Source organism: Helianthus annuus, chromosome 9, assembly GCF_002127325.2.
Source record: "Helianthus annuus cultivar XRQ/B chromosome 9, HanXRQr2.0-SUNRISE, whole genome shotgun sequence".
NCBI classification, from domain to species: Eukaryota; Viridiplantae; Streptophyta; class Magnoliopsida; order Asterales; family Asteraceae; genus Helianthus; species Helianthus annuus.
The window spans coordinates 18128963-18149424 of NC_035441.2; the positions used below are offsets into that span (position 1 = coordinate 18128963).

The 20462-nt window shown below is 40.7% G+C and overlaps 1 protein-coding gene across 5 annotated transcripts; it reads right to left on the reverse strand.

Moving 5' to 3' along the window:
* Positions 1-13357: 13357 nt before the first annotated feature.
* Positions 13358-19754, reverse strand: LOC110877261 (sodium/pyruvate cotransporter BASS2, chloroplastic-like). 5 transcript variants are annotated; one of them, XM_022125417.2, is made up of 6 exons: positions 16610-19754; positions 15737-15907; positions 14674-14787; positions 14496-14558; positions 14160-14221; positions 13358-14028 (listed from the first exon to the last, which is right to left on the reverse strand). In XM_022125417.2, exons 2-6 carry the CDS (start codon positions 15764-15766, stop codon positions 13893-13895), a joined length of 405 nt encoding a protein of 134 aa, XP_021981109.1. In that variant the 5' UTR covers positions 15767-15907; positions 16610-19754; the 3' UTR covers positions 13358-13892. The 5 variants fall into 3 exon arrangements, 2 of the variants coding, with proteins under 2 accessions (XP_021981109.1, XP_035833250.1); XR_004866572.1 differs by lacking the exon at positions 15737-15907; XR_002556874.2 differs by lacking the exons at positions 13358-14028; positions 14160-14221; positions 14496-14558; positions 14674-14787 and adding an exon at positions 14806-15137.
* Positions 19755-20462: the final 708 nt, after the last annotated feature.

Consider the following 20462-nt stretch of genomic DNA (forward strand, 5'->3'; position numbering starts at 1 on the left):
TCGGCTTGAATCTGATACGGAAAATATCTGTGATAGGACTTAATTGATTACCTGCAATCTGATTGACTTTTCTGTGTTACTACCGAGCAAACCAAGGTGAGTTCACACCCTCTACAAAGCATGGGATTCCCTGGGTTGGGAACGGGGTTAAGGAACATGGGTTTCCTCGTCCTCCTTGGGTAGGACAGTGTTGGTTCAGGAATGTAATTCCTCGTCCTGGTGGACGGATAAACGTACTAGACTAAAACTCTATCACGAAGTCCCTCCTTTTTGTATCGACTTAATCGCCGGGCCAATGGCGAGCGGGTCATTAGTTAGATAGCGCTATTTAGGTCTGACAAACCTCACACCGTGCCGCAGAGGGCGGGAGTGAACTAATGGATCTGGGGCACGTCAATGATGATAGACATTGATGTTTTTCAGGGCACATAAACATGACTACAGTCAGCAGTCGATACGGTAACGAGTCTAGTGTACGCACGGGGTAGCCCCCACGGCCGAAATGCCTGATAACTACATGGGGTAGCCCCCACGGCTGGAGTGCCGGAGTAACTGGGAATGAACAAGTCACGTTTTTAAACTTCGGGGTAACCCCCACGGCAGGATGCCAGATAAAGGAAAACTGTTTTCGAAACAACTAAAACGAACACCCAACTGTGAACTCACTCAACTAGTTGTTGACTCGTTACTACATGCTTTGCAGGACCATAGGTACTCAGCTGGAGCTTGCATGGAGGAGAATCGTTGTGGGACATGGAACTGCTGCGTATTATGATGAACTTGAAACTATTTGAACTCATGTTTTAACTTTAAGACTTATGCTTCCGCTTACAACTTAAACTTTGTTTTGATTGAACACCAATCGTAATGGTTTACTGTTATCACTATTTATATGCTTGTTCAGTATGATTGGTGGCTAGATCCTGGTCAGTCACGCCTCCAAGCGGTAGTATTCCGCAGGTGGGATTTTGGGGGTGTGACAGATTGGTATCAGAGCCATTGGTTATAGTGAACTAGGTTTTAATAAAGGGGAAACGTTTTTGTTAAAACCAGACTATAACCGGTATTGTGCTCAACGGTCCACAACGACGCTTCACTCCGCATGCGAGGCTCTACATTCTAGGTAAAACGATATGCGTATATTGCCTACTTGTTAGTTACATAGTACATTGCCCATGGTATGCTTGATTTGTACAACCATTGCTGCTTGAACACGTGTGTGTTTGCTTTATCCTACTATCGTACTATTGCGAACCTCTCTCACTCGTATTGCTCTTGTTATGAAGAATCATGTCTGGACGCGTTAACATGACACAAGCCCAGTTGACGGCTTTGATCAACGAACGAGTTGCCGCAGCACTTGCAGCTGCAAACGCAGGAGGTATATCCTGCAGTCCGAATTGTTCCTAGGATCTTTAGGATCCTACTCTCGTGAACCAACCTTTTGTGTTAAACTCTGTCTTTCTTTCCACCTACCTTAGGTTATCATGCACAGGCACCGGTGTGCACCTTTAAGACCTTTATGGACTGCCGACCGACTACTTTTAGCGGCACTGAAGGAGCAGTAGGTCTCCTCCACTGGTTTGAGAAACTGGAATCTGTGTTCGAAATGTGTGAATGCCCTGAAGCGCGCAGGGTGAAGTATGCTACTGGTACTCTCGAGGGTTTGGCCCTCACATGGTGGAATGCTCAAGTGCAAATGCTGGGGTTGGTTGCTGCCAACGCCACCCCATGGCAAGCTTTCAAGGAAATGATCAAGGAGGAATACTGCAGCCGTGATGACATTCATAAGCTGGAAGATGAGTTCTATCACCTCAAGATGACGGGGTCAGAGATCGAGGCATACACCAAGAGATCGCATGAGCTTGCCCTATTGTGTCCTACTATGGTGGACCCTCCGTATAAGCGAATCGAACTCTATCTCAAGGGCTTGGTGCCAGAGATCCAAAGTCATGTGACTTCAGCAAACTTGAACACTATTCAGCAGGTTGTTCAGTTGGCTCACCGTCTTACTGATCAAGCGGTGGAGCAGAATAGGTTACCAAAGCGCATAGGTGCTGCAACTACTTCTGGTACTTCTAGTGGGGACAAACGGAAATGGGATGGAACTTCAAGCAAGGGCTCGACTTCTGTGCAATCTCAGTCTCAGCAGAGAAAGACCGACGACCACAAGAGCCCCAGTCAGCAATCGTCTGGTGGCCAAAGTCATGGTGGATACAAGGGGAACCACCCCAAATGCAATCGCTGCAACCTACACCACAGTGGGCCATGCACCAGGGGCAACTGTCATCGGTGCAACAAGCCTGGTCATGTTGCAAAGGATTGCAGGAGTGCATACCCCGCAAATCAGAATCGTCAGCAACCTCAGCAGAACCAGCGACAGCAACAGGGTAACAACAAAGGGTGCTTTCAGTGTGGAGCTGAAGGTCACTTCAAGAAAGACTGTCCTCAACTAAACCAGAACAACAACAATCAGGGGAATGGCAACAATGGGAACAACAACAACAATGGTGCTAGGGGGCGAGTGTTCGTGATTGGGCAAGGTGAAGCAAGGAATGATCCCAACGTGGTGACGGGTAAGTTCCTTCTCGATGACTTTTATGTTACAGCTTTATTTGATTCGGGTGCCGATACCAGCTATGTGTCATTAGAAGTTAGTAAAATGCTTAAACGTGTCCCAACACCCCTGAACACCAAGCACACTGTAGAGCTAGCTAATGGTAAGAGTTTGGAGGCCTCGCATGTAGTCAAAGGTTGCCAACTTGTTCTCGCTAACCAGACCTTTTCTATTGACCTTATTCCTATCGCCTTGGGTAGTTTCGACGTTGTCATTGGGATGGATTGGTTATCCCAACACCGAGCAGAGATTCTTTGCAACGAGAAGGTTGTCCGTATTCCCGGTTCTGGTAATGAACATCTCATGATTCGTGGCGACAAGAGAAGTGCTGTTGAAAACATTATCTCTCTTCTTAAAGCCCAGAAATGTTTGCGAAAGGGCCACACTGCGGTTTTAGCTCTCGTTACCGACACTACAGAGAAAGAGAAGAAACTAGAAGATTTTCCAGTTGTACGTGACTACCCTGAGGTATTCCCTGAGGAATTACCTGGTCTTCCACCCCATCGCCAAGTCGAATTTCAGATTGAACTAGCTCCTGGAGCTGCGCCTATAGCACGTGCACCTTATCATTTAGCGCCATCAGAGTTGGAAGAACTCTCTACGCAACTACAAGAACTCCTGGATAAGGGTTTTATTCGTCCTAGCTCATCGCCTTGGGGAGCTCCAGTACTATTTGTGAAGAAGAAGGATGGTACCTTCAGAATGTGTATTGACTATCGAGAACTCAACAAGGTGACTGTGAAGAACCGTTATCCTCTACCGCGCATTGACGACTTGTTCGACCAGTTGCAGGGGTCGAGCTACTACTCGAAGATTGATCTGAGGTCGGGATATCACCAGCTGAGAGTTCGGGAAGAGGATGTCTCTAAGACAGCCTTTAGGACTCGGTATGGGCACTACGAGTTCTTGGTCATGCCGTTTGGGCTGACAAACGCACCCGCAGTTTTCATGGATTTGATGAATAGAGTATGCAAGCCTTACCTGGACAAGTTCGTTATAGTCTTCATCGACGACATCCTGATTTATTCTAAGAGTCAGGAGGAGCACGAACAGCATCTGCGACTTATTCTGGAACTCCTTCGGAAAGAACAGCTTTATGCAAAGTTCTCGAAATGTGACTTCTGGCTTCGCGAAGTCCATTTCCTAGGACATGTGGTGAACAAGGATGGGATTCACGTTGATCCATCCAAAGTGGACTCGATTAAGAACTGGCCAGCGCCTCGCATACCAAAGGAAATTCGCCAATTCTTGGGATTGGCAAGTTACTACAGGAGATTTATTAAGGACTTTTCTAAGATCGCGCAGCCTCTCACGTTGCTAACACAGAAAGGCGTTGTTTACCATTGGGGAACTACACAAGAATCAGCCTTTCAACATCTAAAGGATAGACTTTGTAGTGCACCTATCCTTTCACTGCCAGAGGGCACAGACGATTTCGTGGTCTACTGTGATGCATCAATTCAAGGTCTTGGTTGCGTGTTGATGCAACGAGACAAAGTCATAGCCTACGCCTCGCGCCAACTCAAGGTTCATGAAAAGAACTACACTACGCATGATCTAGAACTGGGAGCTGTTGTTTTCGCACTTAAGTTATGGCGGCATTACCTGTACGGAACCAAGTGCGCCATCTACACCGACCATAGGAGTCTAGAGCACATATTCAAGCAGAAGGAACTGAATATGCGACAACGACGATGGGTCGAGTTACTGAATGACTATGAGTGCTCCATCAGGTATCACCCGGGCAAGGCCAATGTTGTGGCGGACGCCCTAAGTCGAAAGGACACCGCGCCGAAGCGCGTACGAGCTTTACAACTCACGATCCATTCTAGTCTACCTTCGCAAATACGAGCTGCTCAGATGGAAGCACTGAAACCAGAAAATGTAAGGGCCGAAGCCCTACGCGGGTCAAGACAACGCTTAGAGCAAAAAGAAGACGGTGCTTACTACGTAACAGGGCGCATTTGGGTCCCACTCTATGGCGATTTGCGAGAACTTGTAATGGATGAAGCACACAAATCTCGTTACTCGGTACACCCTGGTTCGGATAAGATGTACCACGATATTAAGACCACGTATTGGTGGCCTAGCATGAAGGCCCACATAGCAACTTACGTCAGCAAGTGTTTGACTTGTGCGCGAGTCAAGACGGAATATCAGAAACCCTCAGGCCTACTTCAACAACCAGAGATACCTCAATGGAAATGGGAGCAGATTTCCATGGATTTTGTTACTGGCCTACCTAGATCCCAGCGCGGAAACGATACTATCTGGGTGATCGTGGATCGACTCACGAAGTCCGCACACTTTTTGGCAATCAAGGAGAGGGATAAATTCTCCACGTTAGCGGAAATATACCTCAAGGAAGTTGTTTCGAGGCACGGGGTGCCCACCTCTATCATCTCCGATCGAGATGCACGTTTTACTTCGGAACTGTGGCAGGCAATGCACAAATCTTCTGGCTCACGTTTAGATATGAGCACAGCGTATCACCCACAGACGGACGGGCAGTCCGAGCGCACTATTCAGACCTTAGAAGACATGCTTCGTGCGTGTGTAATCGACTTTGGCAACAGCTGGGAGAAACACCTGCCACTCGTGGAATTTTAGTACAATAACAGCTACCACACCAGCATTAAAGCTGCTCCGTTTGAGGCATTGTACGGACGTAAATGCCGGTCACCTCTTTGTTGGGCAGAGGTGGGAGATAGTCAAATCACTGGTCCAGAGCATGTGGTGGACACTACTGAGCGGATTGCTCAAATACGACAACGCATGGCGGCCGCTCGTGACCGTCAGAAGGCCTACGCCGATAAGGGCAGGAAACCACTTGAGCTCCAGGTTGGGGAGCGAGTATTACTCAAAGTTTCACCATGGAAGGGTGTGGTTCGTTTTGGTAAACGAGGCAAACTCAACCCACGATACGTTGGACCTTTCGAAATCATTGAGAAAATAGGCAAGGTGGCCTACAGACTGAACCTACCAGCAGAACTCGGTGCAGTTCACAACGTTTTCCATGTGTCGAATCTGAAGAAGTGTCTGTCAGATGAGACCCACGTAGTTCCTCTGAAGGAACTTACGATCGACGAACAGTTGAAATTCGTCGAGGAACCAGTCGAAATCACGGACCGGGATGTTAAGGTCCTCAAGAGCACTAGAATACCTCTCGTTCGAGTTCGTTGGAACTCACGTCGCGACCCAGAGTTCACCTGGGAGCGCGAAGATCGAATGAAACAAAAGTATCCCCAACTGTTTGAGAACAGTACAACCGCTACTGAGGCTGAAGCTACGGAATTTCGGGACGAAATTCCAGATCAACGGGGGGTGGATGTGACACCCCAGGATAACCAGGAAAACCTTGCAACTTAACTAGCTTCCTCAGTGAGTGCCATCAAATTTCGGGACGAAATTTCTTTCAACTAGGGGATGATGTGACAACTCGAAATTTAGAACCTTTCTTGTGTCTCGATGTAACATACTTGAACGCTATGTGACTAGTTAACTTGTTAATAAATGTGAAAATTTTATGTGCTTTGTTATATGTGCATTGGTATGTATATATGTATGTGTTATATGTGAGCCGAGAACCCGACTCGAGACCATGAGGTCTCGAGTGAATAGTAAACCGGTTTGGGCCTTTGGCCGGTTGGACCATTTGGGCCGTAAACCCCTTAACCGATTTATAAACCCATTAGGGTGCACCTTAGGGGGGGGCTAGTATATAAACCACACTTATGGCAAACCTTGCCATTTTCTTGTTCAAACAACACACACACTCTCCTATCTTTCCCTCTCACTAAAACCTTAAGAAAACACAAACACACTCCAAGTTCTCGGATCCAATCGATTGGCACAAGGACTCTCGGATTTGGACTTTGGATCGGCACACACACATTTCACCAACCGGTTAGTATTTATTGATTGATGTTGGTTATGTTAAATGATAAAATGAATGATATAATGTTTATTGTGTTGAGTGTTAGTGTTTGCACAATGCTCTTAGTGTATATGATGTTCTAATATGTATAATCGGTTTATATGCCATGATTTCGGATATATATTGCATAATGGGTCACGATATCTTGTGTTAAATGGAGTTTAAACTACTAGACTTTGATGTTCATAAAATCGGTTTACACATGTCATGTAATCGGATTTGTATAAGAACCGAGTTTGTTTGTTATGCTAAGTGTTTTGATGCTTGTTCATGATTTTGGTAGAATAAGGGTTGAATGTGTAGGAATATGTTTTGAATATATGAAGGAACTTGATGAATGTGTTTGAATACATGAAGAACAACTTGAATATGCAATGAAAGTGTATTGAATATTTGAAATCTGCACTGTTTGATCCGATTTGGGTAAATATTAGACAAGAAAACATGTTTAAGTGGATAGTACACAAATAGGGTGCATGCAAATGGAATGTTATTGGATAGTACAACTGTGCAGAAAATCAGCAGATGTTGGGGAGTCGAAACCCCGGTTGCGACTCGAAACCTCCACGTTGCGACACCAGTTGCGAGTCGAGAACGCCTGGTTACGACTCGCAACCATACCATGACAAGCCGAAACCGCGGTTGCGACATAGGTTGCGACTCGCAACCATCCATGATCAGCAGCATGACTCGAGACCATAGTTGCGAGTCCGGCTACGACTCACAACCATGAGCAGCACAACTCGAAACCATGTTGCGAGTCCGATTGCGACTCGAGACCTCACTTTGGGCTTGCTTAGTTTTGGGCCTAAGATAGTGGGCCGGACTTATGAACTCCTGTGTTAACTGTTTAATGCATTGTTTTGGGCCTGCTATTACGAGCCCAACTGTTTGGGCCTCACACTTAGACCTTGGGTTATGCTTGACTGTTAACTGTGAACCGTTAGTGTTAAACGTGCTTGCCATGATTATTACCTGTGTACAATCTGTGTTGAACATACGTGCACTGCTCGGCTTGAATCTGATACGGAAAATATCTGTGATAGGACTTAATTGATTACCTGCAATCTGATTGACTTTTCTGTGTTACTACCGAGCAAACCAAGGTGAGTTCACACCCTCTACAAAGCATGGGATTCCCTGGGTTGGGAACGGGGTTAAGGAACATGGGTTTCCTCGTCCTCCTTGGGTAGGACAGTGTTGGTTCAGGAATGTAATTCCTCGTCCTGGTGGACGGATAAACGTACTAGACTAAAACTCTATCACGAAGTCCCTCCTTTTTGTATCGACTTAATCGCCGGGCCAATGGCGAGCGGGTCATTAGTTAGATAGCGCTATTTAGGTCTGACAAACCTCACACCGTGCCGCAGAGGGCGGGAGTGAACTAATGGATCTGGGGCACGTCAATGATGATATACATTGATGTTTTTCAGGGCACATAAACATGACTACAGTCAGCAGTCGATACGGTAACGAGTCTAGTGTACGCACGGGGTAGCCCCCACGGCCGAAATGCCTGATAACTACATGGGGTAGCCCCCACGGCTGGAGTGCCGGAGTAACTGGGAATGAACAAGTCACGTTTTTAAACTTCGGGGTAACCCCCACGGCAGGATGCCAGATAAAGGAAAACTGTTTTCGAAACAACTAAAACGAACACCCAACTGTGAACTCACTCAACTAGTTGTTGACTCGTTACTACATGCTTTGCAGGACCATAGGTACTCAGCTGGAGCTTGCATGGAGGAGAGTCGTTGTGGGACATGGAACTGCTGCGTATTATGATGAACTTGAAACTATTTGAACTCATGTTTTAACTTTAAGACTTATGCTTCCGCTTACAACTTAAACTTTGTTTTGATTGAACACCAATCGTAATGGTTTACTGTTATCACTATTTATATGCTTGTTCAGTATGATTGGTGGCTAGATCCTGGTCAGTCACGCCTCCAAGCGGTAGTATTCCGCAGGTGGGATTTTGGGGGTGTGACAGATAAGTTAAATTCAGTATATATTCTGACTTAACATTCCAATAATTCCTAAATATGATATCACAACAGTATGTAATGAGTTTTATGTCAAAATTATGTTTAAAACTTAATTTGCATTTAAAAGGGCATTTTAGTCCATTTAAATGGATGTTTTACGATTAATTATGTAACTTTAGTTTATGACCAGAATGTTAATGTCAAAATATGCTAAACATGTTTACAATTCAGTACATATCTCATTTTCCTGCTCATTAATACTTAAAACCTTATTTTTATATAAAAGGGCATATTTGTCACTATTAAGCATAATAACGGAATCAAGTAAACGAACTCAGATTACTATGTGACCGTGTAATATAACCTCAGAGGGTTATACTATAACATAATATGGTCACAAAGGAACCTTAAGACATAAAGAAATTATGCTAATTCAGGTCAGAACGCCAAAGCAAAAGTCAAGCTTTTGCGACTTTCGGTTGCGAACCGACCTTAAACCTGGAATTTTCGGGTTTAACATGTTTACACATGTTCTAATAATATTTACCAAGTTATTAAAGTGATAAAACACATTTTATAACATCTACATTATCAGTTATGATTTATTTTAAAAACTGTCCCATTTGACTTTGTATGTTAATAACTTTGACCTGACAATTGACCAAGTAAACATGGTAATTAGGAGGTGCCCTTTTGAGGGATTAACACCTACCTAATTATGATCACGTAGCCATATTTGCCTCGAAGAATGGCTGGACCGTTAAGGTCTAAACCGAAAGTCATAGCCTTTTATCAAAACTTTGACTTTTGGCTTTCAAAAGCTTAAAGACCAAAGAGTGGAGGCTAGGGACACTTACAATAGGTCCTAGCTCGAAAACTTTAACTTAGGGGAGTCTTCTTATGATCGGGAATCTCCAAGAGAGGATGATAAGAAGGATTTTTGAGATGAGCAAAGGATAATGGCAACCAAGACTCCTATTTATACTAATTCATGATTTCACAAGATGATGCCAGGTGTTAGGGATTATCCCTGGTCATTCCAAGTGTTCTAGAGGTTTTATAAACCATCCAATAATCCCTAGTTTCAAGTTCTGAACATGCATGGCGGTTTGTGTGGGCAACAAGGCTGCTAACATGCAGCTGCTAGTTTAATTTCGAGCCGGGCACTCTCTCGCGCCCTGCAAGAGAGAGAGAAGACTGGGTCGCAGTCCGCGGCTCGCTGTAGTCAAGGTAAAACAAGTTTCAAACTTGCCAATTTCAATCCCTGGTCCTTTTTAACTCATAATAACTTTCATTTTCAGCATTTTTGGCCCTTTAAGTTGAATATTAGGTATTCTTGGAAGTATAATCAAACACCGTTAAGCTCCGGTTTCGTTAAAAGGTCACTCAGAGCTATGATTAAAAAAGTTGACGCTTTTAACCCTTTTATTTGTAAACTTTTGATTTATTTCTCAAACGATTTCGCAATCCCAACGTGTGGCTTATTAATGATTATGAATTTCGTAAATGATCATTCAGAGGCACGGGTTATGCATAATGACGCTTTTAGTCCCTCCACATAAATCTTTCCACAGTTTGTCAACTTTAGTCCATCGTAGTCGACTTTTGATTTTATTAGGGTTTAAGACACGTGTCCTAACATTATTGGGCACAATTTTACTAGGTGTCACAAAGCCATTAAAGCTTGGTCGCACACTTTATGAAAGCCCCACACCCTCTAAGTGGGCTGATATAAGGGTGGGCCGCACAATTGAAATAATAAACTGGATTGTTTATCATTACTATTCACCGTAGACTTTTATTTTGAATGTCCTATGCGGCCCACATGTATATGAATGAATATGTGAAAATACAATGTGTATTACTTGATAGAATACGTGTAAAAATTACGTGAAAAATTTGCACCATAAACTAATTTAACTTGGTAACCATTATTATAGGACGTGGTTAACCAATCATTAAAACAAGTAAACCATCTGCCGAGCAAACGATTGTGTCCCGGGGAGACACAGATAAACTATTATCCTTGGGGAAGATACTTTTAAACTACTATGCCCGGGGGGATACGTTTAGATACCATTTATAAATCATGTCTTAGCAAGCTAAAAAAACGCTATCATGAAGTCCCCACTTACAATACCGATTAGTCGCCGGGGGCGAACGGGATATTAGTTGATAACGCTATTAGGTTTGACAAATCTCACATCGTGACCAGGGGGATTAGGCGTGAACTAGTAGGCCTTACAACTTGGTCAATGATGATAGACTTTGATGTGGGGGCACAACAACTGAAACGTCACCAGTATTCGGTATCTACAGTTTAGTCAGCTTACAGATGGGGTAACTACTCGTAACGTGATTATAAATACATTTATCAAATTAATTTACATTTTTCGGAATTAAAAACTGGACAACTCATGAAGTTGCCAACTTTATGTTGACAATCTACTGCATGCTTTACAAGTGACCAGTGATGGATTGGTAGCTTGCAGCTGGGGAGTGAAGTAATTGTTTAACCCGTGTCGGGTTCTTTAATAAATACGAACTTTTGAAACTTATACTTGAACTATTTAACTTATGCTTCCGCTGTTATCTTTAAATGTTGTTTTCACACTTAAGACTGTGGACTTGTACTTTATTGGTCAATAATCGTATTTGTTTTGGTAACTATTTATTATTATTATTATTATTATTATTATTATTATTATTATTATTATTATTATTATTATTATTATTATTGTTCAATATGATTGGTGGCTTGAACCTGGTCAGTCACTCGCCTCGCGGTAGTACCCCGCATGTGGAAATTTGAGGGTGTGACATGGCTGCTGATGTGGCATTTTTTGATGACGTGGCAGTTGATGTGGTAGCTGACATGACATTTTTTTATGATGTGGCAGCTGACATCAGCTAACTAACTGGGTTACGGTTCTGTTAGTTGGGGAGTGTTACTGGTTAATAAGTTGAAAGTTGGGAGTGTTAGTGTACAAATCAAAAGTTGTGAGTGTTATGGGCCAATTAGTGAAAGTTAGGGTTATTTAAATCCAATATCCCATTATATAATAATAAACCAAAAGTTACAACCTTCTAAATTAAGGGTACAACTATCTAAAGCATGAAACACCAACTAAGCTAAATGTATAAAACTATATGCCTAGAAATATTACAAAATTATATAATTTATATTATATAATATTATATAAATGGAATTTATATCTAACTATTAATAAAAGACTCCAATTAATGGCACATGACAATCTTTCCTTCAACCTCACAATTTTACTTTTAATTTATTTAAAAATAATTTTATTATCATTAACCTTATTATTATTTACTACATTATCCAATAAACATAGCATCAATTCCTTCTTAATTATTTAAGATTCTTCCATTATGGCAACGTAAATCAACACATGAATTCTTAAAAATTAATGATATTTTAAACTATCTTTCCTTTAACCTCACAATTTTACTTTTAATTTATTTAAAAATAATTTTATTATCATTATCCTTAATATTATTATTATTATTATTATTATTATTATTATTATTATTATTATTATTATTATTATTATTTACTTAATTATCCAATAAACATAGCATCAATTCCTTCTTAATTATTTAAGATTCGTCCAGCAACGTAAATCAACACATCAATTTTTAAAAATTAATGATATTTTAAACTATAAATAGTATAAAACACTGTGATTTTAATAAAATATATGAATGGTAAATCAATATGAGAAAGTATAAATTACAAAAACCCTTAACCTACATTAACGTACGACAACTAGCGTAATTAGAGTCCATGCGTGATTATCAATAAGGTTTCATAAAATGAACTAGCGTAATTAGGGTCCAATGCGTGATTATCTTACAAAAATGATCCCATGCGTTATTTTTGTGTCCCATACGTGATTAGGGCCGGATCCGACGGTTCTCTGCTTCGCGTATGTGATGTACGATAACACTTAATGTATGTTAACCCCTCAATATAATATCAATTATTTATTATCTATAATATTATGTATTATCTATATATATTAATCATTTATCTATATATTAATTTCTAACATTTGAGAAATAGTGTCTATTTTTTGTGGGTTGTCCTTTATGCTAATGTTTTTTACTATTTTTTTCTTTGGTGAACTTTAATATTATTTATTTTTATTATAAAACTTTGGTTCTTATAATTTTCCTCATAGTTAAATGAGTTTAGATTTTGGTTAGTTTTTGTTTTGGACTTTTTCCATGGTCATTGTTTGGTTGCTATCTAGCACGTTGTTTAGTGGTCACATTTGATCCCTCAAGTTTTTTTACCTCTTTACTTTTTAATATGTATCGGTATTGAGAAATAGTGTATATTTTGTCTTTTGTGGATTTGTCCTTTGTGTTTATGTATCGGTATAAATTCGACTTTATCTACGTTTCACGTCATGTAAGCCGTTTTATGTTAGAAATTCGTATTTAATATCTTTTTGATCGTCGTTCGGTTGCTAATCGGCTGGTAGCACGGTTTTACATCACCTCCCTGCAACGCGGGGGCTAAAGACTAGTTAAAGATAAAGTGTAATGGAATTTATGGAATTTATGGAACTTATTATAGAAGCACATGTTGATAAGAGGTCGTTCACATGAAAAGTTCTTTCGGTCTTGACTTTGTTGGATGTAAACCAAGAGGTCGCCTAAAAGTTTAAACATATCATAAATTACCATTAAATGACTCTTAATGCAAGCCTTGATGACCTTTGGGTTACCTGATCACAACCAGTTTGAACACCAATCTTACGGATATTAAACTATAACATACTTTCACCAGAAAATGCTAGTATCCAACACATACACAGTGTTTTATAGATATTCTTGGTTAGGGTTCTGAAGCTATGGCCGACACTAAAACAAACGAAGCTAAAATCTCGGTAAAAGTGATCATAGACAAAGTGAATAAGAGAGGGGTGTATGCTGAAGCTGATTAGACTTTTGTTGACATTCTGTTTAGCTTCATGACATTGCCATTAGGAACAATTGTGAGGCTCTTGGGGAAACTTGCTGATAAGAAGTTTGAGGCTCTCGGGAGCTTGAACAATCTGTACCCACTACAGGAAAACTGAGTTTTAGCGACGACAATTGTCGCCGCTAAAAGTGCCACTTGTCGCCACTAAAGAAGTCGCCGCTACAGGTTGTCCACTTTTAGTGGCGACATATTGATCTTTAGCGACGATATTTGTCGCCACTAAAAGTCAAAAACAGTAAAAAAAATCCATTGTATTGCTATTCCCAGTTTTACTGCTATTTTCAGTATTCCAAATACATACCAAACCATTGATATATATATAAAAGTACACAAACGCTAACTAGTTCGAAACCGCAAACAAAACCAACAATAATAGCAAATGCCACAAAAGAAACCGCGTAACAGAACCAAAATACCAGCTAGAAGTTTAGTCAATAGTGGTGTCATGATAATAGCTCCAATAATCGAACATCTGGAAACACCGACACAAAGATTGCTTGTTAGAATTCTTTATATAAATACAAGCACTAAATGGGTTATATTTTGGACAATTGGATTATACTCTACAACAAAGATTATATTAAACAAGAGACGGAAGCTTACGTTGTCATGAGAACAGAAAGTGCTACATTTCCTTTCGATATATAAGTTGCAACATTTAGAGTCTGTGGATACAATTCAAGTTTTTATATCAATAACATAACCCAAAAAAACAGTAAATCTAAAAAAAATGAAGATGCATCTACATCGTCTAACTCATAGCATTTATCAAATATTTTGACATGGTAATTACAGCTTTGTAAATATTTAACGAACTCATGTTTAAAGATGAAAATATAATTTTTGTTCATTTGACCTCAATATTCACAATAAGTGCACTTCATGTAACCTTTTTTAGTTAATAGTTAATACTCAATATCCATAGGCATTGTCACGTACCATTGCAATGAAGAATCCCAACAAAGGTTTGATCAAGTACTGAGCAAGAAACCCTACGCCAACCTATAAAACCGAAAACATATTCCTCTTTGATATCCAATAAAGAAGATAAACTCCAACAAACAAAAAAAAACAAAAAAACGAAAAAAGAAAAAAAAAACAGAGAGGAAATGCTTACAGTCCATGGACTCCTTAAACGACGTCTGAAATCCTCAAATGTTAGCGTAAGTCCCATTGAAAGCATGAGAAAACCCAAGCCAACGGTTAAAAGGTCTGTTTCTAACCAAGTAACCTGCATGTTGATTCAAATGATAAAAATATAACTAAAATTTTACTATTGTAAATTGCAATAAATAGAAACATGTTGACTCTTGAGCTGCACGCATCATGTTAACTCTTGAGCCCCGATCAGTTCCTAACCAGAAGCAGTTAATTACAACACGCATGATATGCTTGTAGCGGAGCTTTACCAATTCCGCCTCTTCATTCTGAGTAGATTCCTTCTTCATTCTGATCAGCCATCACATGTCATTCAAATTCGAGTGAGGGAAATATCGCCTATCTAACCCGTTTGATAAATTGGTTGACTTGTTTAACCCATTTAATTGGACAAGTCGAACCACTAACCTTCGACTCGCCAACCTGTATTACAACCCACCAACCTAATTAACACATTTACAGCTACCAGCAAATCCATTTGAAATGTTTAGGCAGACGGGTTAAACGGATCGTGTCCAAATTACTCAATTTTCGTGTCCTACAACACTCCAGCCCTACCCGACACGATTAACCCCCTAGTTTTATCTTTGAAAAAAAACATGTCCAATGGGTCACAAGTCAACCTAAGGACTTTTTTACAACTAATCACATATGACACCATCTTTTTACAAAAAAAAAAAAGTAAGTTAAACTTAAAAATATAAAAGATTACCTATTTTGACCCTAACCGGCTCATTTTGCCACCTCGAGTCATAATGTCAAAGACCCAACCTATGTTATTTACCTTACATGTGCACTTATGGAGCTCTATGTTATTTACCTTACATGTGCACTTATGGAGCTCTATGTTATTTACCTTACATGTACACCCCCATTTTCTGCCCGCCCTGCTAAAGCATCACCATTTGCATTGAACGGAAAAGGGTGCAACAATATATCATGCAAAAAATCGTTTACAAGAACACTTATTTTGGATAGAATTGCACAAAAGAAGATGATTATTGATAAAAAGAGCAACATACACCATTGGATCCAAGCGATGTAAGAGCCATGGGTTATGTGACTGCACCAGGTGGAAGGTTGACCCGCACAAGTATGGTTTGCAAATAAGTGCCATTTCAAGGCGTGCAAGTATGGTTTGCAAATGAAGTCTTCATATATGGGTTTGCCTTTGAATTCTTATACTGCTGGTGCTGCCAATGTGAATTGAACGAACCACAAACTTATTAATTATATTTCACCATAACCAACTTACAAATATACATAGATAGTAGTATCAAGAACCCCGCCAACAGAGTTAAAAACACATAAAACTCAGAAATTATTGAAAAAAAATTGTGTAAAGGTTATTTTAGGTCCATATTCTTTATTTCGGGTTGTATTCGGTTTTTGGACCGAATAGAATCGAACCTGATCTCATTAGAATTGACGAACCAACAATTGTACCTACCTTATTCTGTTTGGGTCGGTTTGGGTACTTTTTCGGGTCGTTTATCAGGTTTTATCTGTCCGTACCAAAATATGCTCACCTAATGAACTCCCACTAAAGAAAATAATAAATTAACCGGAATCATCTCTTGAAGCTCCATACCTCCAACTTCAGAACCCAATTATTTCGCTCCTCTACTTCTCTCTGTTTAATCCTCCACCCACTACAGACCCCCAAACCGAGACCCACTTAGGCTACCACTTAGGCTATCTTTTATTACTATTTTAAAGAATGTTTTCTATCTTTAATGGCGCATTAGTTAGTTATTACTCTGTCCCCCGTGACCCATGCTCAACACATTGGCCATTAGATACTGTGGACACCGCTAATTAACACCATCCTACACGACATCGCATAACCATATGCCATATCAGAAACTATAAAAGATAGATAAAGGATTACTTACCGGGGTTCGACTGCGGTGCGCTTGACGGGGTTCAATCGTGGCAGCTTGACGGTTCAATTCCATGTCTGTATTTTATATAGAGGAGTGTCTAAATGGGTTTTTAATGTAAATATGGTGAAGTTTGTAGTAGCAACTGGTTACCTAATTGTCACGGAGTTAGTCTTTCAACTCGCGTGCGGCCTTAGAACACGGTCTAAGTAAGCCTAGCCGAGTTAGTATCGTTTGGTTTTGGTTATGAAAGTTGCTAAAAGGGAACGTTGGATCGCAAGGAAGTTGCTTGTAATACTTGAACACAAGTATACAAGAGAAATGATTTGTATTATACAAAGGAAGCTTACAAGAGTGTGATGTTTACAAGTGTTTGGGGGTGTCTCAAATGAGACCCCAAATCAGCTATTTATACTACATTGGGGCCTATCTAGATTGTTCTTGTTCTAGATTATTCTTTACAAAATATCATGCCTAAATATCTAAGATATTTGTTACTAAATATCATGATATTATGTTGGATTCTAGAAAGTTCTTTGGGCATATTTTTATGGCTGTTTTGACCAGCTTTCTCCAGCGTTTTCTAGACCCTTCTTGGCTGTATTTTGGTCCTCATAGCATCCCCACGTTGCTGGAAAAATACGGGCTGTTCTGGAACCTTCCGGGCAGTTCCAAACGCGACTAGATGGCCCTGGAAATGTCTAGAATGTTGAAATTTTGGGCTGAATTTATGCGGGGCGTGACATCCTCCCCCACCTAAATTCGCAACGGCCTCGTTGCGATGCCCAAATGCCTCATGTGTTTTCATGAGTTGTATTGCGGATAACGTTTTGCCTCGGTTCCTTGTGTTGGACTCCAAGGGTGTGGCGTACACTTTATCTCCTTTGAGGATGTAAAGTGTATTTAGAAATGGTGCTGGGAAGACATTTTCTTTCTCAAAGAAATCCAACCCGAGTATGATGTCGTAGTTGTCAATTGGTACAATCGAGAAGTGTAACTTGCCTGCCCATTCCCCAATCTTGGCTTTCACGCCCCATGCAATACCTTCGATCAGTATGGGTTCTCCATCAGCGGCTTTAATCCAACCTTCTTGTGGGGTGATCCTTAAGCCGAGTCTTTTTGCTTCGCTTAGTGACATAATGTTGTGGCAGGCACCGGTGTCCACCAACGCCTTAAGGGTTTCTCCTTTTATTTTTATGCTCACAAAGCGAAGACCTTGTCTCTTTGTGTTGCCCTCGATGGTTGTTGGGTTAGTTTGTTTTGCCATCTCCAAGGGTTTTCCCGTTAGTTGGGTTAATGCATTAAGAACTTGAAGTTGCATTGCGCCTAAGAGAACCTCTTCGGTTTCCTCAGGTTCATCATCGCCGGTCCTTATAAGGGCCGTTAGTCTGGCTTTCTTTGGGCAGTCTCGTGCATCATGAGGCCCATCGCAAAGGAAGCAGCCTTTGTTTACGGCTTTTCCTTTGTTATATAATGTTAATGCCCGGTCACCATTCTTCCGGTATTGATTTTGGTTGGTGGGTTTTGCTCCCCCACCTTTTGCATCGCCAGTCTCTGTAGTTGCTGATCTTGTCGAACGATTTTCATTACGGTCGTGCAAGTTTTCAGCAACAGAGATTGCTGATGATAAGTCTTGAACATTTCTTCGTTCAAGTTCAGTTTTGGCCCATTGTTGCAAGCCATCTACAAAGTATATGAGAGCATCCTTGGGCGACAAGTCCCGGAATCTCAAGCACAAGGGTAGTGAATTCATTGATATAATCTTTGATGCTACCCCTTTGCCTAAGGTTTCGTAGCAGAATCTTTGCATCGTGTTCGGCATTTTCCGGATAAAATTGCTTTTTAATTTCTTTTACAAAATCAGCCCAAGTGTTGATGGTCCACATACCTTTTTCGATCTCCATGTGCTTCCGTCGCCACCATAGAGCCGCGGTTTCCTTTAAGTATAAGGTCACCGTCTTGATTTTCTTGCCATCGTCAACGATGTCTATAGCTTCAAAGTACTGCTCGATCTCCCAAATGAAGTCGTCAACGGCTCGTGCCTCCCGTTTTCCAACAAACGGAGATGGCTTTGGGACTTCAGTCTTTGAAGTAATGATGGCGTCGCCTCGGTTTGCTAGTGCTTGTTTGCAAATGTTCAGTTCCATTTGCAATTCCTTGAATTTTTCAGCAAACTTGCTCTCTATATTGCTTTGTACCTGCCCCAGCTCCTTCATAAACATCTCTTTTAATTCAGCTTGCATGACTTGCATAGCAAGTTTGATGTCGTCTCTTAACTCGCCGAGCTCGCTACCTATTTGTTCCAGCGACTCGTTAGTGTTTGTCTGGAAGATATCGACTTCAGCCTTGAATTCTTCAACTTGTGTCTTGAATTCAGCTATCGATGTCTCCACGTCTTCCACACGTTTGTCTAAGCTTGCGACCAAGTCCTTGGACATATCTCGATTCTTTCTTGCTCCTTTGCGAGTGTCATCGCTCCCACGGGTCTCTTCTCCACCAGCCGTGGTTATAAGTTGAGTCTTATCATCAGCCATCTTAGATGGATCGAAACTTCGCTCTGATACCACTTGTCACGGAGTTAGTCTTTCAACTCGTGTGCGGCCTTAGTACACGGTCTAAGTAAGCCTAGCCGAGTTAGTATCGTTGGGTTTTGGTTATGAAAGTTGCTAAAAGGGAACGTTGGATCGCAAGGAAGTTGCTTGTAATACTTGAACACAAGTATACAAGAGAAATGCTTTGTATTATACAAAGGAAGCTTACAAGAGTGTGATGTTTACAAGTGTTTGGGGTTGTCTCAAATGAGACCCCAAATCAGCTATTTATACTAGATTGGGGCCTATCTAGATTGTTCTTGTTCTAGATTATTCTTTACAAAATATCATGCCTAAATATCTAAGATATTTGTTACTAAATATCATGATATTATGTTGGATTCTAGAAAGTTCTTTGGGCAGATTTTTATGGCTGTTTTGACCAGCTTTCTCCAGCGTTTTCTAGACCCTTCTTGGCTGTATTTTGGTCCTAATAGCATCCCCACGTTGCTGGAAAAATACGGGCTGTTCTGGAACCTTCCGGGCAGCTCCAAACGCGACTAGATGGCCCTGGAAATGTCTAGAATGCTGAAATTTTGGGCTGAATTTATGCGGGGCGTGACATAATGCTCCAACTCTGAGTGAACCTAGAGAAAATAAACGCAAAATGAGTTAATCGAACACGCGTGAACAGCCAAAAACCCAAGTACTCTATTAATGCCAAGTACAAGCGTCAACCAATCAAAACAGAGCATTGTAGATTGCAATGACTTTTGTTGGTATATATTTACTTATGAAGGTGCTATCCATAACATGCTCAAATCACTTTATAGCGAGACAAAAATTCACCTCCAAACAATCGACAAACATCTAAAAATCATATTATCCTTTTACAGAAAATAAAACCATAATTTGATGACTTTTTTACAGAAAATAAAACCATAATTTGATGACTTTTCATCCAAATGAGCCCCAAATAAAAAAACTTTAAGCTAGTTACTGTCATAACTTGAGCATCAAAATAAATTAGAAGGTGGTTCTTATATCAAAATAGAGATAATAACGCTATCTTTGAATAGCATGTGTCTTTATCTTTTAAATAGAATCTAAAAAAAGGCAAAACAATAAAAAAATCTTATCAGTAACATATGTGCAACCGCAAATTACTTTAGCTATGGTTATTTGTAGGTCCCTCTCTGAGGATGACGAACCTAAACCTTGTTATACTAACTCACTAGCGAGTGCGGAATCCAAGCTAGCAAGCAAACCGGGATGAAGCAAGTATAAACACAAACACACAAGGATTCACCGATTAACACCACTTGTATTAATAC